The sequence below is a fragment of the Rhipicephalus sanguineus genome, chromosome 1 (genome assembly GCF_013339695.2).
Source record: "Rhipicephalus sanguineus isolate Rsan-2018 chromosome 1, BIME_Rsan_1.4, whole genome shotgun sequence".
NCBI classification, from domain to species: Eukaryota; Metazoa; Arthropoda; class Arachnida; order Ixodida; family Ixodidae; genus Rhipicephalus; species Rhipicephalus sanguineus.
In genome coordinates this window covers 58,113,942-58,141,598 of record NC_051176.1, presented here as the reverse complement: position 1 = coordinate 58,141,598, position 27,657 = coordinate 58,113,942, and the positions used below count along the sequence as shown (strand labels likewise).

Genomic DNA, 27,657 nt, shown 5'->3' with positions numbered 1-27,657 from the left:
TGCGTATTATAACTATCTTGAAGTTTCCTAAAAGGAGGCGCCTTAGCGGTGCAACTGCCGGAACCTCTTGTAAGGTCCATCTACATTGTGCTCTTTATATCTATGAACACGGCGATTCTTATCTGTCTCTCTGAACATCACGAAAAAAGACAGCAGCAATTTTTTACAGTGGCTTCAAAGGCCACCAGAGCAGCATGTGTTGTATCAAAACATATGGCGCTTCAGTTTTTTTTTCCACACCCTGATGAATCACCCCACAGCCACGAAGGCACCCCGTCCCATCGAACGTACGCTTCAGCTTCGTGACACCGCACTTTGACCACACTTCTTTTTGATCAGACAGGAAAATTCAGTACATATGGACAACACGTGTGACATGCGTAATCTGTACAGATGAGCCAATAAGTATGGCAAGAAGAAGAAGAAAAAAGAGCAAAGAATTGTCACTCATTCCTATAAACAATTATATTAAAGCATACGTACACAAGTCTATCTTACAGTACTTATTCGGCAATAAGACATGCTCACTAAAACCGGTTTTAGGCAGTCTATCGCACTGATGAATGCTTACACGTGCCTTGCTTTGAGAGAACTAGCTGCGCGGGTTGCCTCGCGACAAACAGATGCCGAAGCAGCAGGGGAAAAAAAAAAGAAAAGAATAACACTAAACCCCGTGAGCGAAATTTGGCAACTTTTTCAAGCTCGGGCAGAAAACACCGCTGGCGTGTCCTGGTCTACATCAACTTAATTTCAGAATGGCACGCGTGAAACCAGGCTATTCACTCAAGTTTACACGCCATCCATTCAATGTGGTGAACGAGGCGAACTAGCAAAGCAAAAAGCTTGAGTGGAGATTAAGTCAGTGCAGTTTTGGTTGCAGAATACATCGTAAAGAGGGTGCTCACAGAACTTACTACATGCTACATACAGTGTATATATATGGACCGCGTAAATAAAAAAACAAATTTAACATTTCCTTACCATCGCACAGCATCGTCCGAAATCATCACACATGAGCCTTAAAAGCACAATCGTTCCACGTGCGAAATAAAAAAGAGCGCTTTAACCGAGTTCTTGATGACCACTGGTTAATAAATTTAGCACAAAAACGGAGGTTCGTGTTTCCTTGCAGTCTAGCACCTGCAGTACACTCACAGCTGAAAACCTTGTACTTTGTCTCATCCTTCGCCGAATATGCAACCAAAATCTAGTTCTTGTGTGAGTACTTCACTCGCATCGGAATTTACGCTATGCCATGTCCTTCGCACAACAGGGCTCAGTATTACACACAGAGGGAAGACGTCTGTATTACACTGAAGTTCTCCGAAAGCAAACTTTGACGACAACTTAGCACGAAAACACACGCATCTCTCCTGTCGTGGAGGTTGCGATCATTGTCGTGCTTCGGCACCGAGTATCGAGATGAGCTCTTGCGTCAATCGCAGCTGTATGAGCTCCGGGAATTATGACGCATCAAAAGCCCGAAGAACCAGGTTAAGATATGGCCTCCGAGATGCGCACTAGTCGGAAACCCTGAGATAGAAACTCTCACGAAAGCAATGCCTGCCAGACCGTAGCACAGGCCTTACGGTTGTCCTGTGTAGCTCGACTTTCGCACTAAACTCTTTCTTAGAGCAGTCAAAGAGCGTCGGATGTCCTGCTCTTGTCCTGCTCGCGTCGCCAGTTTCAGTGTAAAGATATATCTTTGGTTATGGAGATGTTTCAAAAGCATTTTTTTTTTGTTATTTTGCCGGTGAAAATACGAGAACAGTTCACAGTACACGGACTCCCAATATATGTAGTGATACTCGAAGTAGAGAAAATCGTTACGCCATAATTACGCTGTAGAGAGTAGGGCGTGTAAACCTGTAAAGCTATTTCACTACGTTGTCATCGCCTCTGCGATTTTCCGACTGTTTTGGCAGAACCGGAGGGGGTGAAGAGCGAAGGCGAGTGATAATGTTTGCTGCGAAATGATTCCTCATAATGTGCTCCATGTCAAACACAGATATTGACAATTTGAAGATCAAAACTTTTCGACAGATACACGTTTGTTCCACTCCACATAGAACATCCTTCTTAGACACACCACGCAGCACCTCTTCAGACGCAGGTACATGAGGGCAAGTGATGGTCGAACACTGGCGTTCGCTCGTAGGTATTTTCTATCATAAAGACAAAAACAAACAAACAGTACAACATCTATACAAGTATACAAAACCTACATTCTAACAATTTTATGGCACAAAATTAAGAGTAGCAGATCACATGCTTAAGGGTGTCATAGAAGAAAGTATAAGAGTTTTAAAAAGCCTTTAGAGTAACATGCGTCTTTTACACAGGAGTGTTGGAACCGCTTGCGTCCAAAGTAGAATAACGAACCTACGGAAAGCTAGTGGCTTAAATATAACTCGCTTGAACGCACCAACGTTCTAAACGTAGCATCGAGTGAAAACAATATTGTAGCAGCGATATGCTTACAAGGAATCTAAAGATATAGGCAGAACACGTCCACCATTTTACCGGCACAAATATCCCGCCTAAAACACAAAACGCTAAGGTTCGCAGACTTCAGATAAAGTTTCTTCTGAAAACAAAGAAAAATAAACAGCGAGAAGACGAAACGAAAATAATAGTTCAAGCACCGTCACACAAGTGTAAAACCTGGCTTTCATCTACAGGCCGCAATTTTTTGTTTAGTAGGTGGCAGTGCCTTTAGCCCCTGCCTTTCCATTCGGTTAGACCACTGGGTTAAGTCACGCACGCTGAGAAGCATGCTTAGCTCTGACTTTCTGCGACTTGGGAAACATTTCGCAGGCCTCACGAGAAGAACCTGCACCGATATATCCCGCGTGGCCACAATGCGAGTGTTGTTGAGTCCTTGCCTCGATAGACTAACATTGCCTGCAATCAGAAGTCCTCGCACTTTTGAAGGCTTTCTAATTCATCTCTCCTCTCCCTTTGGATGGCGGCGAACGAAACGTTCAATGTCTTCAGAAATGAAATCATTTTATGAGATTATGTCGCTCAAGTAAATCTCTTACGTCACGATATTCAATGATACCACGAGATGTTACACCATGCGTCACAGCGCGCCGCTAAGGTAGGCCCGAAGAAGAAGCCTCACGAAAACTACAAAGTCATGCTAGTCAATACACGCTACGTTGAGTGGCATCTTTCAGTGCTTCATGACCTTCGATTATAGGTCAGGCGCAACGTCACAGCTTCGTTCTATACATAGGCTCGACGTCAGTAATCTGTCACTGGCGAGAGCTGTCGATGATAAAGGTGGCTCTCAGTCTTAAGAGTGCCAGCTTGACAGACACTAGAGTTCTTCATCCTTACAGAGAGACCAAAGTGTCTTATCGAGGACAACCATCTTTCCTCAGATCGCACACTGCATTGATGTCAAGTGGCGTGCCCGCAGAACAGCTTCAGTCATTGCCAGTCGGCTACAGCAGGGAATATTCAAGATGCTGAATGCGTTTACGGTCGATACTCTCAACGTTTTCAACATCAAGACCGTTTTTGTATAGCCAACAGGCCAACAACCGCAGGCGTAACAGGCGAGTGCTGACGGGTCACAGAGTAAGACAGTTGTCTACAAGAAACATTTGTTAAGAGACAGTCAAGACATAAGACCTCCAAGTAGTCTCTCTGACACAAAGATACACAAAGATAAGACAAATAGCTAGTTCAACACCTTTCACGGCATCAGACGTCGCAGTGGTTGCGTCACGCACATAGTCCGGGTAGAGACTTTGCTAAGTCCTCAAGGTGTTTCCTGTTGTCATAAATACCGCCACGACGCCAGACGTTCAAACCACTGACACTCTCGACGTACAGTGCAAGGACCGAGCAGGACACATTCAGCTAAGTTCAGTCGTCTTCGCACCGTCAGTCGCTTAAGATGCGTTTGCCTTACTCTCCACTCTATAGTGTCCAGCTAGACTCTACTGCCGCCTCCACGGAAGCCATTCGGAGAGAACACAGGTGTTGTCAAAAGAGCATGGGCACTTGGATGCCCACGCCTTTGAGTGCGTCAGTTCGGAGGTTTCAGTGGCACCCGCAGCTGGCGGCCACCATGTCGTCATACTGCTTGAGCACCACGTTCTCGTTTTCGTCGAAGTAGAGCAGGCTGATAGAGTAGAGCTTGTTGGGCACGCAGCAGGGAGCGCCCACTCCAGCCGTCAAGCTGAGCTCGTTGACGATGCTCTGTACTGTGGCGTGGTTGGTGGGCCACTGGTTCTGCCCCAACGGGAAGTAGCACTGACCCTTGCAGTGGTACGCGTTGTAGCCCTTCGGCGAGATGATCCAGCTGGACCAGCCAATCTTCTCGAAGTCCACGTACATCTCGTGCCTCGTGCAACCAAACGGTTCGTCGTGCACCTTGCCCCCAGACGAAGACTTGGATCCGGAGGCCGGTGGAGCTGCCCGCACGCTCCGAGGATTTGGCGCTAGCGTCACGCCATCGCCGTTGGGCACGACGACCGGCAGGCTCGCACCAGTCATCTGACCGGGAAGCAATCCTCCAGCGGCGTCTGCACGAAATTAAAATGATAAGGCAGGGCAGCAGCACTTGAGCACCGAATAACATGTGAATAGGGCTCTGAATCAATGCGCTTTGGTGTGACAGGAACGAGTTGGATGTTTTTTTTTTTTTTTACACTGTATCGTACAAAAACGGAAGGGTCGGTCCGACTACACGCAAGAACACGAACAAAGAGCATAAAAGACCACCGCACGAGCGCTCCGTACAGCTGGTGAACCAGCGAACCTGAAAGGTGCGGCCCCCGGTGTCACTAGCTGTCACAGGTTTCGTCAGTCGTTCTCCATTATTGGTTACGTCTGTCAAGAACTCTTACTTGGCGTTTGCCGCCCGTGTGTTCCGTTCATTTTTAGTGGACCACTGGTGAGTAGTGGGATTTGCCCAATTTCTGTGGCACGTATGTTTTTACCAGATGACGACTTGTTTATTTTTATTGGACCAGTGGTGATTGGGGCTTGCCCACTTTCTGTGACACATGTGCGCTAGGAGTTTTTGAGTACATTGGACGGCCTGATTTTGGTTTCGTCTGGCCATATGTACAGCTTCGCTGAAATAATACACTGTTTCCATCCGTCTCTATAGCTTACCATTGAAACGCCCAACCCCTTAAAGAACATAAAACCTGGATGTCGCTCGTCTGTTAACAAAAACGCGCTACATCATCACGGAGCATATAAAACCATTCAATGTTTGCATTTCTGAATGCGGTAACAATAAGCGTGGTTAACTTTTATTCTGTCCTTACTGTCCCTACATGGCACGAGCACTGAAAACTTTAACAGGGACAAGGGTTTTCACGTTGCGTGTCACAAGAACCTTAAAGTAACGGGCAAAACACACAGCGTTCCTCGGGGAAGAATCTTCCTCACTGAAGCCTGAATATTTTTTTCTTGAGCATTGAAGCGGAATCAAGCATATCTCAAAATAACGAAGAGGGCAGCCAAGAAGCGTCACAAAGAAAACACCGGGACACCCGCTACGTCAGCTGTGTCTGCCTTGTTCGGCGGGTCGGTTCAAACACGCTGTCGCGCCAAATGAACCATCGCCAGATGCCTTTCTCGAAAGCAGCAGCAGGAGGGGTATTCATGGAGCGAAAACAAATAAATATTTGCCTCTTTTTTTTTTCGCTCAGCCATTCTGTTCACGCCGTCTATCTTACCAAGAGCAAACAAACGCGCGCTCAAATTTTGCAGAAACTCACAAACAAATGGCATAGTGTGCGCAACACTCGGCTAGACAAAGAAGGAGGGGGAGGGGGGGAGGTAAAAATAAGAAGAAAGCAACGATCTCTAGGAATACGGGGAACGTTGGCACAAAGCCCGGATTTGCTTCTTCATTTCGACGGTAGAGCGCACAATGGAAGTTCAGAAGTGAAAAGACCCACCACAAGAATTCGAAAATCGAAAGTGGGCGTGACGACACGCCATAGATTCGGGGACAGCTATCGCAGCCGCTGCCGCGGTCGCTGTGCAGGGCGGCTTTGTAAACCGCCCATAGCGCAGTGAAACTCGGTGCACCATTTATTTTCTCTTGGTTTTTTTTTTCCCTCTTGACTAATCGTTTTGTGAGCTGCCTGTGCATTTTAATATAATAGTAATTTACAGAGAAAAACGTCTCAAACCACGTATTAGCCCCAAGGGCACCAGTGGGCATGACTTATGCTCTCGCAGGGGAACTGTCCATCGAAAAGAGTCTGCAATTATAGAGTAATTACCTTGGTCATAATTTAAATTTGTATCGTACAGCTGCGAAACTATTTAAAGGCGTATTTGTTGCACCAAACTACAGAGACTCGCAGTGAAATTATTGTACTTACACATATGGCACGCGACACCTGTTTGGTTGAGATTAGGCTGCAAATGTTTAACGTACGACGATGGCGTAGGCCAAGTATGTGGTATGACAGCGTTGTCGCACGGGTAAGATTAGAGGTACGTGCGTGCACAACTAATATAGGGAGCTTGGAATTAAGAAATGAACGCATGATTAAAACAGAGCGCTAACAATAACGGCAGTAGCGTGGCACGGGCAAGATGGGAAACGCATTTCAAGAAACCGGAGCTCGTGGCGTATAGAGCGAACAAGATTCCACAGACGAAACAAGACGGACCGTGCCGGGGCACTATTTTGTGTGTCACGCATGCTGTCTCTTATTTTCGGCTAGACAAGTGAACATCAATTAGCCGTAAAGCGCTTTCTGTTTGTAGTGTGCTTGTGCTGTTGTCAGACCTCAATCAGCCAAGAAGTCGCGTCTGGTGCAAATCTAGGGACGTCGTTGAAGGGTTAAAGGAAAGTGGTTTTGGCCCACACGTTCGTCGTTCGCCTGATCCTGTTTAACCGCCAATATTGTTGGAGGCGGCGCAGTCCACAAATTCACGCACATCATCAGGCCCCTCGAAAGGAGAACTTAAGCGCAACAAGTGCGAGCAAGTTGTTTTTTTTTCTTTTAGTGTTACAAGGATTCGTCTCAGGGCAGCATGACATGAAGATGATTGAAATATTTTCGATAAGACTGAGCTATATTACTGTTCATAAATATGTAGCTGCAATTACAAGACTGACGACAATGTACTTTTCAAGAAAATATTTATTTTTCCTGCAGTGGCCGTACCATTGTTCCACTTTATCTTCAAACACAACTTTCAATTCGATAATTAGCCGCGGACACTTTGTAGGTCCGTCTTGCAAGCCCTATATTCACTGACCATTTTGACATATCCACACGGAAACATAAAATAGGTTGTTGCGGACAGTGATACAAGATGATAGAGCCGGTTATTAATAAGTGTTGATTAATGCACCAGTCGGCGGCGCCAGTGACGTTTAACAGCATCGAACGATACCACGGGTGTGTCATTTCAGCGCCAGCGAGGAAACGCCGTCTGAAGGAGGGACGATGGTGTCATGGCTGCGTGTTTCGCGGCTGTATGAGCCAGCCTTAATAAGGCACTGGATAACCGGCGCGGTATTGTCAAGACAACCCTGATGGCCGATAGTGCTAACGACGTCGCCTTTACCGAGCACATCGCAACCATGCAGCCGACAATTGGTGGGGAGCAATGGGTTCGGACTGCCAATACATAGGCTGTCAGCACGGTCTGACTGCCATCATCGCGCTTATCGAGCTAAAGGTTCCAAGAAGGCTAAGCATTGCAGTCGCAATTCCGGCAACGAGGGAAGTCGTCACAACCGTCGGGATTTGAGAACGGCGTAACTCGCTTGGTCTGGCTGCATATCAAATGACTCCGTGGCGATAGCGGTCTCACGAATGAAGCTTGTGGGAGTGCACCCCGAAAGCGCCAACTTAATAAACAAAACACGTAAAAGGCACCCGCTGGCGTGCAGCGCTTCAAGTGGTTGCCATTGTTATGGTGGCCACCACTGTGAGGTCATTGAACTCCGTTTACATTCACGTGCGGGTGAGAATCGGTTACGCCGGCGCGAACCTCTAAATATGCTGACTGAGCAGTGAGTCAGCATCTCTGCCTTCCATTTTTTTTCGCGCTGTAATGCCACCCCCTTTGATATGCGAACGACGAAACCCGTGAGTTGGAGCTCCGCTACCGAATTTCGCGACAGGCCTCAATGTACTCGACAACAGGTAAATGGAACCACGCGACTACAGAAGTAATAAGGATCTATCCGGAGCGCTGTCTTAGTCACACAAGTCTTACTCGCTCGCGAGAAACTTGGTGAACGAGCAGCCTCGGGTGGCTCGCTGGCACGCATGTTCTGCTTCGGAGCACAAAGGCGCGTGTTCGACTCTCACCCGTGGCGTCCGCGATCTAATCGAGGTGCAATACAAAAAAAAAAAAGAAAAAAATTACAAAAAAGATGCTCACTGCATATATAGAGCATTTGCAGCACTTTCTACAAAAAGCAAAATGGTAAAAATACCTAGCACTACTGCGAACCCTTGGTTCCACCGGAAGTTAAAAGCCCGTTGATACCTGACAGCGGTGGCTCCGTTCCTATAGAACTGTGTGGCTAAGCAGATTCGAGGATTTTGAGAACGGCACCCTGTGTCAAACTGAAAACGTCGGTGATGTGTAGTGAGGGCTTTGGGCCACAAGCAAACCCCAAGTGTTTGTTTTCTCCCCTTTCCTCCTTTTCATCCTCCACTACATAGCTGGGTAGCAAACCGGACGCGCGTCTGGTTGACCTCCCTGCTTTCCTTACCTCGTCTTTCTCTCCCAAGTTCTGTACATACTACAGTCGTAAGATTGCATTATATACGTAACTAATGCAACAAGCATTTAATTTTGATTGGAACATTTTTCGGCAATCGAGAGCGAATGTCACGCGGATGAGAGTTGGGCAGTTAAACCAAACCACATCTCCACGTTTTGTCAGAATGACTACAGAATCTGGCGTCCAAGTTATCTCAGGCGTGTGGTGAACGAGTACGTTCTGTTGAGTAGGAGGGGTAGTGATGTGCACCGGTTTTAGCTTTTGCATAACCTCCACAAGCGTAATTGACCGGCGTTGACTACTTGTTCGAAAACAGAACTTCGCAGCCATCAACATGACAAGCTTCAAACAAGTACCAGGCGTACTATTTCTGCCCAAAGTCTGGAACTGTTCCCACTTTGGAAAAAGCTGCTAGTCAACTGGCTCCAATTCGTACAAATTATTCGCGCCAGAAACAATCGCAAGCAAATATCTTTTTTATTATTTCCCCGCAGACAGCAATTGCTGCAATATGCAAAGTCCCAGTCGCAACGTACGCCATACAGTTCGAGCCGACGGCACTAAAAGGCCTTCGCTGCGCACAGAAAGCACCCACACAGCTCGGGCTCCCTGTTTCCTTCTACGTAATTGCTGGAGAAGTGGGCGAGCAAAACGGCGCCATCACCAGACCGGCGACCGCCGGAGACGAACGTCATCAAAGTTCGGCCCGCTTTCTTTTTGGGCCGTTGAGCTTTTATGGCCGCCAGGTTTAACGGCGCCCGCTCGCGTCGCGCTTAACGGCGCAGGAAGACTGCCGTTACCGGGCGCGAGTATAAAAATCCCCAATCACGGCATCGGATACCTGTACAGCGGAGCGGATGGCCGACAAAAACGGCCTGCAGACTCAGCGCCAACGTCCGATCGAAACCGTAGCCGTACGGCTGCTGGGGAGAAGCCGAAAACAGCGGGTGGGAGGTTAGATGTGCGAAATCGAGAAGTTGAAAAGAACATGACGGTGGGAGAGTGCCTCGGGCGCAGCGACAGGGGACCGATCGAGCCGAATTCCATGAAACCGGCGCCGCATGCGGCACGGACACGAAGGAAGAGAGGAGGGTGATGGGGGAGGGGATGAGGACAAGGGGAGCAAAGCGAGCTAGAGCCGCAGCTGGGAGAGCTTCTGGAAAGGTTCAGTCCAGGAATGAGGGGGGGGGGAGTGCAGGAAGGTGGTATTCGTGGCTCTAATGAGAAGCGCCTATAGCTAACGACACGCACGGATTCCCTTGCGCTCTATACGAGCACGCTGTTAGGGCGAACACGCTTCAGCGCCAGGGGACCGTCGACGACAGGAAGGCCTTTGGAGTCGCGTTGGAAGCGCGACAGCTGGCAGCAATTAGGCAGCAACTCCAGCGATTCGTCTATCCAGGCCCGCCGTCGAATCGGTTTTGCCTCGCGATGCGCAAGCAGCTGGTCAGAGACGGCGCTCACACGGTGCCTCCCTGACTTTCGTAATTCGGCAATCTCCCCGCCTAATTAAGCGGACCGAATGAAGGGAGAGAGGGAGGGAGCGAGAATTAAAGGATTTGACGAATCTCGCTGGAAAGAAGTCACACGAATGACTCCAGGTGGCGTAACTTTAAATGAGCACTGATACTTCTATACGGCAATGATTTAAAAGAAGAAAAAACAATCTTCGAGACGACCGAACATCCATCTAGCCTTTAGGAGCGTGATGTTTCCGTCACAGGCTTCTCCCTCACCCTTTGTGCACTTTCACTAGCAGAGGCCATATCGAGAGCAAGACTACGCCCACCCCCTGCATCGCCTTGCCACAGCGTGTCGTTTTGACGCTGTTTTCGCAACGCATCCAACGAGAATTAAAGGGGTCATGAAGCACCCCTTGGGCTGATTGAAAAAACACATCCTGCGGAAAGCTGACACGGCTATGAACTGCTCTGCCAAATATTACAGTCGTGCGCGCCGCGTAATGGCCACAAGCGGAGCGCGAAGTTGCCGTTTCCCCAGGCACCCTCTTTTCAAACAGAGGCCGGTTCTCACTCTCGTCGGTGGGCGGGGCGTCTGTCCGCTGTACGTCGCAAGAGACATAGCATGCTTATTAGCCGATAGCCGACGTAAATCGAGAGCGGCGTTCGGATCAGATGCGCTTCTTGCCGCGGGGTGCCGCCACTTGCCGGCGCCGCACTCCTCAGTACACGGTAGCCGCACTCGCGCAAGCGAATCACAGCGGGAGAGCGATCGCGTTTCATGACACGCGCTGGCGTAACTTCTTTCCCCCATGCCATCCCTCCCTGTCTAGCTTCCAGTGCGCTCGCCGGCACGAGAAAAGAGAGAAAGCGTTGAGAGCGTGCGCCAAAGCCCCGTAACTTCGCTGATTCTTGACGGATTCGAGAAATTTTTGCGGCAATCGATTCGGGAGGCAGTACACTCCGATACTGAGGCCATTAGATCATTACTTGGAAAAGTGGTTCATGACCCCTTTAAGCCTCATTTTGTTGCACCCACGCCGACCGGGCATCGTCCTGGCGATTGAATGCCTCCCTCGCCGAGAGGCCTGCGATGAATGTTTGCTCAGGAACGACTTTGAATAGGCACTGGTGAATTTATCGAGCGCTAACTTGGCTCACTTGCGCCCAAACATTCAAAAAAACATTTGTTGCAGCTCATGACTGTGACACTACGGATTATGATGATGCGAAAATAAAGTCCACCTACCATAGTAACGTGAAAAACGCATCGCTTGCCAAACACAGTCTAAGACATCGCACGTGGGCTGGCCCAGGTTTGTGTGCCGGCTCCGCATACAGCGGTCGAGCCGATAGCATGTTCTGAGCGTCTATGCTTTCGTTGCCTCTGATCACCGCAGAAACGGCCCGTACAGCGGCGTATGTGGGTTTCGCGTCTCGTCTATGTGTACCTTGTAGTCTTTTAAACACTGCTAAGGCGAGGAAGTGCCTTCTTGCTGCGTGTATGAAAGACTTCAGTAAATCTGTCTTCTTTTTTTTTCTTGTTCTTTTTTTTGGGGGGGAGGGGGGGAATAGTGCGAATAGAAAAGGCACTCAACCTCTGCGCGAAAGATTGACTCGAGCTAAGAATGGCAGACTGGGCTTGTTTCAAACTTCATATTGACTCGAGCATTGTTGACCTGTCACTGTTTGCATATATTATAATGACATTCAACACCGTTACTGACAGTGACGCGAAGCCGGTGACGAGATCACAACAGCCGACATTGGTGGCGTAGTTGTCCGCCACCGCCGGTGTCCGTAACCGCTATCGCGTGTGTCTCACTTGTCCCTGTTTTTTTTTTTTTTTGCGCAGTTTATCGTAGTAATGGAGTACCAACTCGCCCAACACTCAGTCCCTAAACCGTTCTGTTTACTCGAGCTCGCTTTATACGGCTGAAGTCAATGACAGCACTAGAGCACCGAAACGACAGAAAAATTGAGCCTGCTTCAATATATTTGCGATTTTCACAACCTCCGGGGAGCGTAGTCTAGTAAATATGGCGGCTAGATCTACAACTTTCTCGGTGCCACCTTTCAGTCGTGTTTTCTCGATTATTATATTATTCTCGCAGTTTTGTTGAAGACGAACGCCTTCTGTGGATCAAGCGCTTTGTGACTGTTGGCATAAATAAAAAAAAGGACCCGATCGAAGTCGTGATTCTATGCGAGACCGTATGCAGCTTTGCTGCATACGGTCTCGGTGTCTTGGTGCTTCGCTGTCTTGGTGCTTCGCTGAAGGCGACATCGGTAACGATGGATGCTTTTTTTTTATTATTGAAATAAAAATAAATGAAGGAATTGTCGCCATTTCTTGGCGACGGCTACCCCTTTCCACTTCGTTGTTAGGATAAAAAATAAATAAAAAAAACAGCCGAGAAGAAAATATATATAGACATATAAAATCCTGCACTTGGTAAGTACAAAAGTTCTCGTTTTAAGAGAGCGCACATACAAGCGCAGTGCACACTTTCAATGTAGTCAGCTCAATATTCGTCACAAATATCAGTGTCTTCGAAAAAATGGTGAAGCACTTTCATTGCTTTGTAATTTATCCGGGATGGCCATGAGGCTAGTATTTTCGCCAATGATAACGTTCGCTCTGAGTCCAGCAAGTGGAGTTCCTGATCGAGTCGCTGTCTATGTGCGATGCGCTCGGGAAAGTCGAGCAACGGATGATGCACACCCTCGTCGTCGTGGCCGCACGAACATGTTGACGATGGCGCACGTTGAATTCGACATAAAATGTGCTTTTTGTAAGCAGTTCCGAGTCTTAGGGGCGATGCATGAGTGTGTCGATACGCCGTCGACAGTGGCGTAGGCCAGAATTTTTTTGAGGTTGTTCACCATACTTTATGTCTGTTCGTGCATGCGTTTCTACGTGTGTGTACAAACACACGCACATGCACATGCATACGCATGCAAAATTTACAAATTTAGGTGGCAGGGGGAGGGGGGTTGATCCCCCCCCCCCCCCACTGAAGTACGGCCATCTGTAGCAAGGAAAGAAATCAGGAGAGTTTAGCCAGTTTAGCATAACCAGTATGCTACCCTGAACAGGGGAAGGGGTGGGGGGAGATTGAAAGAAGAGTAAGGAAAGGGAAAGAAAGTTGACAAAAAAGCTACCGAGGAACGCAATGGATGGAAACAACTATATTATGTTCTGCTCCAGTGGAAAATGAGATGTTAGACGACGGCGTTGGAGATGGAGCACGGCCGATCAGATCAAACATTTTAGGAAAGGCTGTACTGAAGCCAGATCTACGTGAAAACTAAAACCGCTTGTTGACGGAGAAGTTTATTCTTCATATGCCTTGCGGCAGATTCTCTCGAATAAAAAAATTACCACGGCAATTGATTGATGCTAATTATCATTGTCAATAAAAATACCACAATGGTCGCTCGACGAAGCCATGTCAGGTTTGTGAAAGCGCTCTCGCTAGCACTAAGGAAACTCACATGCTGTGAAAACGTCCGCATGCTCTGGTTTGTACAAAGGAACCTCATCAAGAAACCATCAGCGTTGTGAAAACTCGCTGCAACTCCGCTCGCTTCGCTGCCTAAACGGGCGGAAAACCAGGCGATCGGCTTCGGAGTGACTTTTTTTGGAAAGGGCGAAAGTGGAACGTTTCTCCGCTTTACCGGAAGCTGCACTTTTGCGCCACTGGCATGTAAACATCCGGCCGCAAATTCAATATGGTGGCCAAAGTTACGGCAATGCTTCTCATCGACGCAACAAAAATTAGTCCGTGCTGCCCGAAAAAACTCGAAGCTTCCACAAACACGCGTTCCTTAAGAGCCAAATTTGGATGAAGATTGCCGATGAGAAGAGAATCAGCAGAAGGCGCAGCAGTGCGTTGGCGTGTGCCAACGTATCTCGCTTTTGCAGAGCTGGGAGAGTCTACCGCAGCCGCTACCGGGGTGTTTGCTTTTGTATATCTTTTGCTGGTGCATCTCCTGAAAACAACAGCTTGAAAAATTTGCAACCATTTCTTCTCCGTGTTCTGCATGCATAACTAAAATTCGGTACGAAATAGAAAGCTCACCAAAGACGCAAAGTGGCGTAGAAGTGGTAAAGGCGGCGGCGGCAGAACAAATGTGAACATTTTGAACAAGCGCGGAGAAGACTTTCTGCTCGCTTTGGCGTTTTCCCTTCCCTGCCGATTCTCTAGTGTGAACGCAGCTTTAGAGCGAGAACACGCCAAGCTAGCAACAAGATATGCCGGTCGTGATTCACGTGAAAGCCCCAATGTTTATATACTGCGAGCGTTATGAATGCGCTTCATCTTCTCATCGGTACATACTCATCATCACCACTTTGGCCTGTGTTGTGGCGCTCAGGTTCGGCGAATAAAAAGAATTCGAGTTTCGCGACCTAAACGTCGCTTCACAATACTCATAACCGGGGTGATGTAAGAGACCGAGCAATGGAAAATAATTAGGAAGCATGGTTCTACATCAATTTCGTTAAAGCGTTTCGCACTCAAGGGACAGGCAAGAAATCATATACGTCCTTAAAATTTGCGAAAAATGATCACCTGACTGAAAATAACGCGGGAATACAACCATCATCGCTGTTACGAGTTTCCCCACGCGCTGTTTCTGGCAACATATGCCTGCCTAGTTTTCGACTCGCTGGCGTTTCCGATACAACTGAATGATACACCTGCACAACGGCCTGCAGCAGTGCTCTCGGTGTTATCTTTTACATCGTTGATCCGTAGATGTCAAAAATGAGGCTTGACAAGTGCCCTGTCCACACAGCCCAGCCAACGTTGTGCTTTCGGAATCCGCCCGCACGGAGGGCCGCCGCACCACGGCTAAAACGGGCACCACGGTGCGGTGCCCGTTTCGTGAAAAAATCGCGAAGACCGGCACGAAGCCGAAGAAGGATCAGGGGACGAATTCACAAAACTTGTCTTTCGTAAGTGCGTTTTCCCATTGGTCAGCCAGCTTCACTAATGTCCCGCATCGTCATTGGCCGAAATACTCTCTTACGAAAATTTTTAGCATAAGAAGTTTTTGTGAATACAGGCCCAGCTAATTTGTACAAGTTGGGCGCTGCCTAAAACTCGGATCGAAATCTCACTACCGTTCGCGGTTTTCAACGCGTATGTACATTGGGAGTCAACGGCCAGCGATCGAGAGCCGTGTGCATAGAGACAACAAATGCCGCACGCTAAATCAATATTTGTGACAAAACACGCGCAAAGTTATTATGGACACGAAAATAATCGATGTCAGAACAGTCCATTCCACGCTCCGGAGGTGTAATATTGTGTGTGTAGGAACGGCATCGCAACACACACACGCGCAGAGAGAGTTAAAGAGAGCAGGGGCGGGAATCAGACCGCAAAGCGCTCAAGAGTACGTAGCTTCCTTTTTAGAGAAGGCTGCAGCTATGGAGAGGCTGATCATGAAATATAAACTACCAGGTTGTCCTTTTCCGTCTTCTGTTCTTTTCTTTATTCGTTCACTTTTTTTTTTGCGTTGATTATTTCGATAACGCTGGCCTGTCATCCCCACCGCCTCTTGTTAGCCCTTGACAGTCAGTCGTTGCTGGCGGCCTGCAGTCGTCTTTCATCATCACCGCGCTCTCCCAACCCGAACTTCTCCCTTTTTTTCCCTTTTTCCTTATTCAGTTTCCCGGATACTTTCGCCGTCGTGCCTACCGACCGACCGACAGTATTGATGAGGCCTGCGGTTCGCGTCCTGGACACCGAGCTCGGCATCCAGCAGCCTGCTATGCCAGGGAGAAGGCGGCGAGCTACGCAAAATGAAAGGGTCTGAAGGAAAGGTTGAAGGAAGAGGAAAGAAAAAGAAAGATCCGGCCCTTATGTGCTATATCCATAGATATATAAACGTAGACGACGGAGATGAATAGCGGTCGGTTTCTTCGGCACCTGGTCGCGAATTGCGATCCTCCCGAGAGTGGTGAAAGCGTGCTCATTGCGTGGCCAAAGGGAAAGTCAGGTGTAGGCGGCTAGAAAGAACGCAGATATATAGGAAGCACTGACGGGGGACAACGCATAAATAAATAAAAAGAGAGGGGGAAGCCAACTCGCGCTGCCCGCGTATTCAACTGATATCGGGTCATCGATCTTGCCTAATGGGAAACGGGACCTCCTTCCCTTCTTTCGTGTACTCGGGCTTTTTTCAGCGCTGCTTTTTTTTTTTTTTTTTTTACGACTGACTTTCTTCTTTCCTTTCGTTCCTTTCTCCAGTGCGGGACATCATCGAGGGCGATGCGCGCGCACCCCATCATATTTTTTCTTCATCGTGTTTGTTCACTGGAGCTCCGATCGCGGCACCTCTTTGCGTGTATACACGCGAAAAATCTCCCCTCATGCACCTAGCCTCCGACCACCGATCCCGTCTATATATATAACATGCGAAGGTTGCGGGTTCGGTTACCAGAGTCGTGCAATATTTATCTTCCTGTTCCGTATATTTGTTCGCTAGATCTAGCGCGAATTCAGCTGCTTTTACGCCGACTGCATGCGTCGAGGTTCACCTGTTCCCCTTTGACTAACATTTGTTGGTCCTTTCTACAAATTACGTGCTGCCATTTACCTTACTAACACATACATGAACCTGCCTGCATCATGGGTCGGCACGGACTATGTCACCTATTTCGTTTCGCCTTTTTGCGCTAAGGTTTCTCAAGATCCGCTTCCTGTTATTCCGCTTCCTGTATTGTGATTATTCATTATTCATAATAGATTCCTTTCCGTCAGTTATAACCAAATCGCTCCTCTTATAGTTTTTGGTCCTGCATTCTATGTCGTATTTTTCCCTAGCGTTCCCTAGCCAGACTTTTCTTCATATTTTCATTGATGTACCCCCTCTCTGCTTTATACAGAGTTTGTACCTCTCGCATTGCCAATTAAGCACCCCAATATAGCTGTTATATTCCTTTATCGTCATGACTGGACGTTCTATCATAGGCTTGTAGTACCTTTAGTCTATACCTCCTATATATTTAGGTGTCATTACTACGACTGTCGCCTTATCCTTACTACTGCATAATCAACCATAGGTGTCCGCTATGTCATTGTTAATTAGAAATCCTACCCCGTACTCTCTCTTGTCCGTAAGACCTCTGCAGCAGACGGCCTGGTTATTAGTCAACACCGCAAAAGCATCACCAGTTCTCCTAGTACACTAAGGACATCGATATTTCAGGTAACACATCAACATTCCGGGAGATGTGATAACACTCTAATACATATGCAGAAATATCAATGGGCTGCTCAAAAACAGAAGGTATTATCGCTAGTACCACAGTCAGTACATAAAGAAGGTGTTCCGCCCATGGTCTCTTGCTCGTCGTGTATATTTAACAGCATGAAGATTTCTGCACCTGAGGAATTGCGCAACTAACGCTAGCAGGACTGTGGCTATTTCATTACGCCGTGACTCTTTCAGAAGCGCCGATGTGCTCACCGCGAAGTCTAAGAGTATTTTGTCTTTATAAATGATAAGCAACCTGCATTCGATCAAAACTTGAATATGCCTCGGTTGTTTGGGACCCTCAATGTAAAAAAGACGTTGCCTTGATTGAAAAAGTTCAACGGAAGGCTATCAGATTTATATTCAGCAAATATAAAAGCTATGATTCGCCAACACAACTCATGCAACTGAACGACATCCAAACACTGGAAACTCGCAGGAAAATTAATCGGTGAACGTTCCTACACGAAATTCTTTCCGGTAAAGTTACAACAAGTCTGCCCAACCGTGTGAAACATCTGTCTTCTAGAAAAACAAGACATAAGCATAAATATTCATTGGCGCCTGTTTTTGCCCGTACCATTGCTTTTAAAAATAGTTTTTCCCTAGGACTATTGCTGACTAGAACTCGCTGCCAATAAGTGCTTTCCAGTCCGAAGATATTGATAAACAGCGTGAAACTTTTTTTGTTTAGTTCTGAATGATGTATCCATATGGCGTGTACTCGCAGTGCCCGAGTAATGTAGTTATTTGACTTCTGCTGCGCGTGAATGTTCTGTTCACTGTTTATGTGCCGTATTGTTCAAGTGCTCTATAAGTTGTCTGATTAAGTGCTGTGACATTGTACAACTTTTTTTTTTTGTTGCCCCTCCTACTTGGGCCTAAGTATAGGCCTGCAGAACCTGTAAATAAAATGAAAAATAAAAAAAAGTCACAGTTTCGCCGCAACAGCGAAGCAATGAATGCGATAGCAACAAATTGGAATGTAACGCGAAGAACGGAAAGCAGCTCGAAATTGCCAGCGCGTCGCTCGAGTCCAAAGGACGCACGAAAAGAACGCACACAGGACGAGCGCGAACTATCATGCGTCACAGCTCGATACTTGAAGCGCACTGCTGAAACATAAAGCACGACGCACGAAACCAACGAGCAGGTACATACAGGACGAGCGCGAACTAAACGTCGCAGTTGTTACTTATTTCTGTTTGAACAGCGCACTCCTTTCGCAAACGCGGCCGCTGCAGCGAGCGAAGTAACCTTCGTTGCGCTCCTCGCGCCATCTCGCTGGCAATGAAGAAACGCTTATAAGCGCCTGCCGTCTCAGAGTCGGGCCAGCGGTAAAGGGTGGGTATATAACGCTCACCGTTAGCTTCCTAGCGGATCGGCGTTTCGTGGCGTGGTCGCTAGCGCCACGGGCTGCGGAGCGAGAGGTCCCTGGTTCGATTCCGCCCTTCGGAAGCATTTTCTGAATTATTTTTCTTCCGAACTTTTATATATGTACTCATACTTATACATATACGGTGAATGACGGCGACGGGGACGGATAAAAACCAGCCGAGACTGTCCATATAATTGCTATCGCAATAAAAAAGACCTACGTGCACGTGTTACTTTCGTATAGGAATACCAGGGTATGTCACTCCTGGAACTGCGAAGAGATGATAGAAAGAATAATGTGTTTTCGAGATAATTTTTAGCGTCGAAGGCGATGTTGTTCGGACGCCGCTAAAGAACCCACACCATGGGTCGACTTCAGAGCGAAAGATCCTTGGCCCGGGCCTTACGCATCGCAGGCTTTCAAATGTAAGCCGTTTGTTGCAGCGTCGTCATGCGTTGTTTTTTGTAGCGTTGTCAAATGTTCATCGGAGTAAAACATTGAACACTACAGTTGAGTTATGACTGGAAGGGCTTTTTTTTTAACACCGCAAGAAATGAAAGTTCTAAACGCTACGTTGCAGCTAACGAGAAAGAAAGAAAGAAAGAAAGAAAGAAAGAAAGAAAGAAAGAAAGAAAGAAAGAAAGAAAGAAAGAAAGAAAGAAAGAAAGAAAGAAAGAAAGAAAGAAAGAAAGAAAGAAAGAAAGAAAGAAAAAATGTAGCGACGCAAATTTCGACGTTGCTTTCAAAGTTGTTGCAGTTCTGCTCATACAGGAACCAAGAAGTCACGAAATAAGTGCTTTCAAGATCAAACAAGTCTTACCGTTGTCTCGAGAAAAGAAAAAAAAATAAATATTAGAACGACCACGCCCAATGGCTACACCTCCTTGATTCCCCCACCCGGGGCCTCGTAATTAAGAAATAAAATAAAGACTTCTAGTAGCACAAGTAAGTAAAAATAACAAAAAACAGAACACTTCCTCGCTTTTCTCTTTTTCAGTTCCTCGCACTATTCAAAATCTTTACCTACAATTGCATACTAATAAACCCAAACTGTCGCGATGGAAGAATAGAAAGACGATAAAAACGAGAAGGACAATGGAGAAGAGAAGGAACGTTTCTTCGAGCAAGCAAAGACCATTAACGTCTCACTTGCGAAAGGAAACTGCGCGCCCACAAACGTTCTCCCTGTCGCGCTGGCGATAACGACGCGCACTGTAGCTCTAGCACCGTCATCTGTAGCCTCGTGGACGACAGCGAGATATCCGATGAGAAAAAAGAGATAGAGAAATGAAAAAGGGGAAAAAAAGGAGATGGTGACAACACAACGCAAAGTCGAGGAGCAAGTGGAGGCAACCTTTTTCCTTAACCATGGGGTCGTATCGAACCACCAATCACTCGAAAGCCCCCAGGGGAATCTGTTCCTAAGTGGTCATTTACAGCGGCGCCGCGAGCATCGTCCGCCCTCCTCTCCCACGTATAACGCTGTTCGCTCCTACATTTTTCAACGACGTAAAACACACTCGCACGCACACGTATACACATGGTGCTACAGTTACAAAAAGAAAAAAAAAAGCGACAGAGAGGAAACATAGACAGATGGAAAGTGCCAAGGAGTCCGGACAGGAGTCGATGAGCGTACAATAAAGAGCGGCCCAGGCAGGATGGTAAAAAGAAAAAAGGAAAGACAAATGTCGCGCAGAGCGCCCGGCTCTGAATAGCCACGCCGACCATATATACCAGCTCCTTGGACTATACCTTCATTCGTTGTCTCGCGGAGCTTTTTGCTTACACTTCCGTACTTTTCGTTTTGTTCTTATTCTGTCACCTCACCAAACGACAACTTTACAGCCAAGTCGCCGTGTTCACTTGCCGGTAGACGCGGAGTTTCTAATCGAGCGAAGTTAGACACGGTGTAGATGCTCTTTAGGGAAAGAATGTAATACGCGGATGGTCTTACGCCCTCGGACGCAGTGCAAGAAGTTATAGAACGCTATACCCAGCAAGCGGGCGTGTTCATCTCGGTGACAGCTATACACGACCGCTCTTTTCTTTTTTTTTTTGCGATCGATGAAGAAAACGTGATATTACTAAGGGTCATGGTCAGACGCCTAGGGGCGCGTAAGCTACAGCACGTCGCAATCGATTGGTCATAACCCAATGACGTCACCGCGATGCAACGCGATCAGCAGTCTGGCATACGCTTTCGTCACTCGGCGTTCCCGCTTAATTCCCCATACCTACCTCGCTCCTTTATACGCGCTGTAATCCTCTCAGTTTTCTGCGACGGATGCTACGATAACACTGTGGGGCCTTTTAATAAAGGCAAGCAATAAAGCGCGGACGATCAGACCCAGATAACGTGCCGCGAAGCCACTGCGGGTCGCCGAACGCTTATCCGCCCTCTCTGCGTTAGCGCAGCATGCCTGTACTTCACTGTAAGGTCCATCGGCCCCTTGCGAACATCGTAAGCACCGCTCTTGCTGTCCACATTACGCAGTTGCTTGTTTATTGAGGATATTTTTGCAGCGATGCGCTCATTTGGCCTGGGTCGTTAACCGCACCGAATCATGAAGATGTCCACGAAACGTTCGTCCTCAATTATTCTTTGTGCGTCTCTTTACTCAGCCAAGAGATCTCGCTTTTACAAAGACGGGCAAAGAAAGCAATCTTCATTCGGTGTATCTTTTAATCGCGTAACGCAAGCCCCCAAACCGAAGTCACGGAAGATGTTGCGCTCTAAAAGATACGCCTATATAGTCTCTGCTCTCACACAAGCTACAACGCTTTAATCGCTCCCGGATCGTCGAACATTCTTCGGTGCCACTTGATTGTAAGGTGTAGGCATTATGAGGCGGGTCTGATCGCATCCGATGAGTGTCCCATCGCGTTCGGTCTGGTGCGATAGTGCTCGGTAATGGTTGGATTTAGTTCGATCGTTCTACTGAGTCGTCAGTTGCACTGCGTAGAAAGTACGAATGCTCACTCATACTTAGACAACTCCTGCGAAGGTCATGTATCATTTTCTGCCAAACGGGTTGCTGACAGACCTAACACACTTAACATAATCTTAACCCAGACTACGTTCGTACAGAACTCACAACTATAGGACGGGGTCCACCTGTATCTAGACCACCTCAGCCGACTTTCGTCAATGAATTTATGCCCACCAGACCAGGTCTACTATGTCACAGTATATTGACCTCAACGGAATTAATGCTATTTATCATGTAAATATCGACTGATCAAATTAGGTCTAAATGACCGTCTGAAGCTTGCGCTAGTCGCGCGGCATATAGTGTACTTCTATTATGACGAGAATGTGCGCTACGACGAAGGAAAGAAAGTCCTTAGTTTTGCGTTGAAAGAAGAACATAGTGATAACTTCACATTAGGGACTCATGGAGAGGGTTTGCGAAATTCCTTCAGTTGTAACATTTCTTACTTTGCAAACAGCACATGTAAGCTCATATATCTCAGTTTAAATGACGACGAAGAGCCCTGAAAATGTTCTAAATAAAATGCTCAAGTGGTATTGCAATGGGGAAACATACGTACGATTACATGTTGGCTGCATTTCGCGAAATTATTTGACTGCATGTGAAAAACTTCCTTATGTACGAGCTTAGGAAAGCGCACGGTTGATGCAGCGCTTAGGAAAGCACTTGGCTGTAGTTCCTCTGCATAGCACTTTTAGTACGGTAAAATATGTAAATTGAAATCTATGTTTCACTGGAGATAAATGGAGGCGGAGGGGAAGAAAGGTAAAAGAAATGCAGGGAGGTTAACCAGGGCTGAGCCCGGTTGGCCACCCTGCCCTTCGGAAGGAGGAGGACAATTTAGAGGGAAGGAGAGAAAAGTCACTGTTGCCGCCGATGTAACAACAGTTCAGCGCTTGGCAACACAAATCGCAGCAGCGCTTTCGTTGCCTTTCCGAACAGAGACGAGCCGTCTCGTGGCCCCAATATGTTGTCGACGATGAAAGCGCTTCCATCCAGGTGATGTAGAGTAGTACGGAGGTGAAGACTATTTTTTGCGTAAGAAGGGCAGTAGCACAAGAGGTGTTCAGACTCCGGCTACTACCTGGTCTTTCCCAGAAGGAAGATACTGTGTTGCGCCATCTGCGTCTGGGTGTAGCATTCACCAACGCCCATTTACGATCGAAATGGCCGACAGCACCGAGTGCAACGACTGCGCTGTCGAGGAAACTGGAAATAAAAAAGTGCAAATCCTGCAAATGAGCTTTGTTGTGGTTGTCGTTGACATGGGTACCGCCAAGAAAGCAGTGGTGGGGAGGGGGTCAGTGCCAGGCTGTACGGTGCCTCTCCCCTCCCCTAATGCAGGACCTTGTGCACGCCTGTAAACCTGACGCTCGTCCGCTTAACGTTCCTGCGTTCCCCTTCTTGTTTCCTTTAATTCTACCTCCTCTCTCTCTCCCTCTGCAGTGGAAGGATGAAATATGTGATCCAGTATATGTCACCTTACGAGTCAAGAACCTCCCTTTACTAAGGTTTCTCTCTTTGGTAGGTAAGTACGAAAGATATTTTACACGAGGCACAGCAGCGCGGTACAATGGCCTTCCTTGGGCAACAGTGAAACGAAGCACGCCTCGCGCTTGTCCTGGCTATTTCAGAACCACAGCTTAAAGAACGTCCTATTAGGCCTGTGGGAGTGGTCGCTCAGAACACGCCGGCAGCTGTTGTGAAACGATCTTGCAAAAAAGAGAATGATATTAGCTAAATGCGTGCGCGAACGAGGCCGTCGTACTCATCATTCGACGTACTTTAGGTAACACTGCGCAACTTCTCAAAGTACGATGAATCAAAACCAACTCGCCCCCCTCGCTTTCTTCATCATTCAAACTTGCGTGCACCGCTTCGACTAATGCGCCCGACGAGAGGGCTGTTTCGACAAGTGCGTGCCCCCTCCCCTCACACACGCACAAGTTAGAGATTTCAAAAGAAGCACGAACGTACGCGAGCTCCTCCTGCATCGCGTAGACTTAAGGTTAATTAATTATTTATTTTTAATGCAAGGAAGAAGACGAGGGGGTGGGTTCGCTGGTGTATATATTAGGAACGTCATGTGGACCGCGAATAGTAGCAAAATGAGTGGAGGAATCAAAGTTGCCCCGAAAATAGAAATGGCGATTAAGAATGACGGGACATTCGTTGATGGCATCGGGGTTTCCATTCTAAGAAAGAGGTGTGCTCGAGGATTACTTTAGAACAGGGTGGCTTGGTCTTGGCGTGATTTTAACATTGCTCGGTAATAAGGAGGCGCAAACTGGCGAAGAAAGGTCGACAAAATGTTGTATGAAGAAGAAGGTGTTTCACTTAATTTCATCCCGAAACAACGAACTACCGAAAAAGTGATGTCCATGAAATTGGAAATGCACCGATAAGCATACTGAAAAGTAGATTTCGGAAATTTATGGCGTCCGTATTCGTGGAGATTTTCGTTCGTAAGCTCGCTTTGCATTGGCTGGACGCCTTAAAAATGATATGCCTAGCATCGATATTAGTTGAGATTTGGGCTTGCCAAGAATTCTACAGCGTTGGAGGTTTTTTTTTTTTTTTTTGTCCATACCAGCCGTGCGCTTGAATCCGCGTATCTTCGACGAAGAGAGTGTGCCAAGCCGAAAAGAAGGACAAGAACGGCTGCCTTTCGTGTGATATTGGTCCGTTGGATGTTGCCTATATTCAAATGAAGCAACTCACTCTGGGTGATCGGTCATATATTGAGCGGTGCGAGAGTTCAAGAAAGATTTCAACGGTAATTGAAGAAATATAAATTGGTAGGAGCAATGGAGGCGCAATAGGACCCGTCACTAAATGAGCTGGAGTAAGGGCCGGTACTCATGAAGAAAAATGATGCAGATCTAACGCACAGGTTGTAATGTAAGTGAAGAGGTTAATTAAGGGCTATACTACTAGCGGAGGTGAGTGCAATTGCGTTTAAGTTCCTCCCATTCAATATTTCAGGTCATTGAATGTTTGTGTTTATCCTCCACAGAAGTCCGATGCAACACTATACTATAATGCAATGTTTCACGTGCATGTGTGTGTTACACTGCTCACAAGCTATGCGAAGTCGCAAGCGCCAAATTAGGCACCCGCCCAGTGTGACACATCTGCGCAGCAAAGAGGGTGAAAGAGATATGTTTTTTTAGGCGCTAAAACCAGAATATGATTTTGAGGCAGGCCGCAGTGGGCGATTGCATGTTATTTTTGGCCACCTGAGGTTCTTTAACGTGCAACTAAAACTAAGTAGAAGGATTATTCTGCATTTCACCCGCATCAAAATGCGGCTGCCGTGGCCGGGAATCGAACCCGCGCCCTCGAGTTTAGCAGTGCAAAGCCTTAGCCACTAGGCTACCACGGCGAGTACAGAAGAGGACACTTGTCTTAGGAAGAATATCAATGACAGGTGTTTGTGCACACCTGTCATTCATATTCGGCATCATGGCACACGCCAGTTTTCGAAATTTGGTCATAAATAGGCACATGCAGCACTTAGTCGCATGTATGGAATGGCCAAATGAAAGGAAATGAAGTAAATCAACAAATATTGTGCGCAAGAGACGCGGCCAGGAGTAAGGAATGGAGATACAGACGCAACGCTGTAAGCGTTTCTGCGTTCCTTACTCCTGCCCGAGCCTTTTACGCACAACGTTGCACGTACACCGACAAGCCCAGACAAAAACCCTAGTAAATGTAAAGCACGCTGCATCATTAATGCAGCACTATGCTCAAGAGACACCTATGAACTGACATTACGTTGGGATTTTGTTTTCTTGTACAGGGGCGGTGAGCGCAGTTTCTTTTTTAGCGCAAAACGGCAGGAAATGGTAAGAAAGTCTGTTCTGGCAGCGCAGACCGGTCTTTCCCCGCTCTCATCTCTCACCCCTTGACCCCCGCGCGCACTCAAATGTGTCTGTGAATGATTTTTCACCCGATTACCACCCGAAAGCAGAGAAAGAAAAAAGTCAACAACGAAGGAGGATACTATGAATTAAAGCCCTTTCTTTTTAAACATTTCCTTGATGTCTCTTACAGAGATCCATATACTGAGATTACTGATAACACGAAAAAACATTCCAAAAAGTATAAGAAATAAGGAAATCCAAATGAGGACGAGTGCGGCAGGCAGGTATGGAAGATACCGTTCGTTTTGCGACCCGACCTTCTTCCCGTTCTCCCGTAAATACGTCCGTGCGCTTTTCTTGCCTAGCGCAGCGGGTCGAGAGAAGCAAAAAGGCGGAGGAGAAAGGGTAAACCAGCCGCGATTGCACGTCCTGCCTTCGGCCTTCCCTCCCTGGCGTCCCCTACGCCAGCAGTGGCCGGAGATCCACTGCGGATGGGATCTGGAGAGGGAAGGAGCGTGTGGTTTCTTCCAGACACTACTTTACCGAGCGGGAAGCCGCTCCTTTCGCAACGGCGCAAAACAGTGACACAGAAAACGAGCATCGAAAGACGCAGCAAACCGCAGAAGCCACGACCGACCGCTGACCAACGGCAGCCGAGCGAAGGCCAACTGAAGAGAAGACGACCGTCCTTCTTCGCAGAGCGCAGGGTTAAGAGACGCCGGATAAAAATGTCGGACTGAGCACAAAATAAGGAAAGAAAGAAGCCGAGAGAAAAATGAAGCAGCGGCCGCAGAAGCTACGCGGAAGCAATATCCAGCCTTCCCCTCCGCATCTTTGTTTTTCTTTCGTGTCCCCAAAACCGCACTGCATGGAAGTACTCTCTCACTCTCTGTTCGCAAACGGTCTGTGCGCCGGACGTGGCCATCTTTTACCCGTTAGGGAACGCGAAAGGAGCGAGCGAGAAGGGAAGGGTAGTATAAAGATCGGGCAACTACCGGGCAAACGGCGGGGAGGGCTTGAGAAAACGAGGAAGCCGTACGGGGAGGACATATGTGGGGCGCTGCCGAAGAAGGAGTCCTCCCCAGCTTCGGCTCTGCTCCTGCCGGTCATAGCTGTCTCTTCGGGCTGGCTGCACAATCTGTGGCAAGCTTTAGTGTGTCTATATAAGCGCTATTTACGGAGAGGGGTGCGCGGGACACATCAGGAGAGACCTCGACGTTAGGCTGGAACCGCCCCTTCGGCTCGCCATTTCCAGCAGCCGTTTTCCGCCAGCATGGTTTCTTCTAACGAAACGAGCCCTATACTAACTCTTTCCTTATAGCGACTTTCTCTTCTCCTTTGTGTCTAGAGGTACGAAAGCTCATTCGTCTATGAGACTTTAATAGTGTGAACGCTTATTTAAAATGGAACGGTTATTATTCTTCCGCGAGAAGGATTCAATGTATAGCACACCTTAGCCTAGGATTAGAACTATCAAAAGAGTCAAGCATCATCTAAACTGCTCCATCCGCAGCTTTAGCTTGGAGGTCAACGGAACAAATAACAGTTACGATAGATCATAGTTACAGAGTTAATACGAAAACGCTGCTGGGAACGCTGGTGCTAATAAAACGGTAGTACACATACTGACTTTGATTTCTTGCTACTGGCGATACTGTTGTTACGAAAGTCGTACTCAGTGGTTTATGACGTTTGGTCACGATGATCTTGTTATAACGCAGCATACACACATCGTTGACGTGTTGGCCAAAAATAGATAGCATGAAAGCAACAGTGCGAACTACCTTCTCATTCACCGCCATGAAAACATAGCGAGTACGAATGAAGTAAATGGTGTTGATGCGCCAGTTGTGTCAACAGTAGTCGACAGTGACTCGGCGGTATTCAACAACAACATCAACAACAACGACGACGACGATGACAGCAGCGCTTTCTTTATATT

The 27,657-nt window shown here is 47.5% G+C and overlaps 1 protein-coding gene across 1 annotated transcript in view; it reads right to left on the bottom strand.

Moving 5' to 3' along the window:
* Positions 1-345: 345 nt before the first annotated feature.
* The window catches only part of LOC119391718 (bone morphogenetic protein 4), a 261,822-nt gene continuing 234,510 nt past the window's right edge, over positions 346-27,657 (bottom strand). The window contains exon 6 of the mRNA XM_037659376.2: positions 346-4,541. Coding sequence (XP_037515304.1) covers positions 4,057-4,541 — 485 coding nt within the window. The 3' untranslated portion in view covers positions 346-4,056. The remainder of the gene's footprint in view (positions 4,542-27,657) is intronic.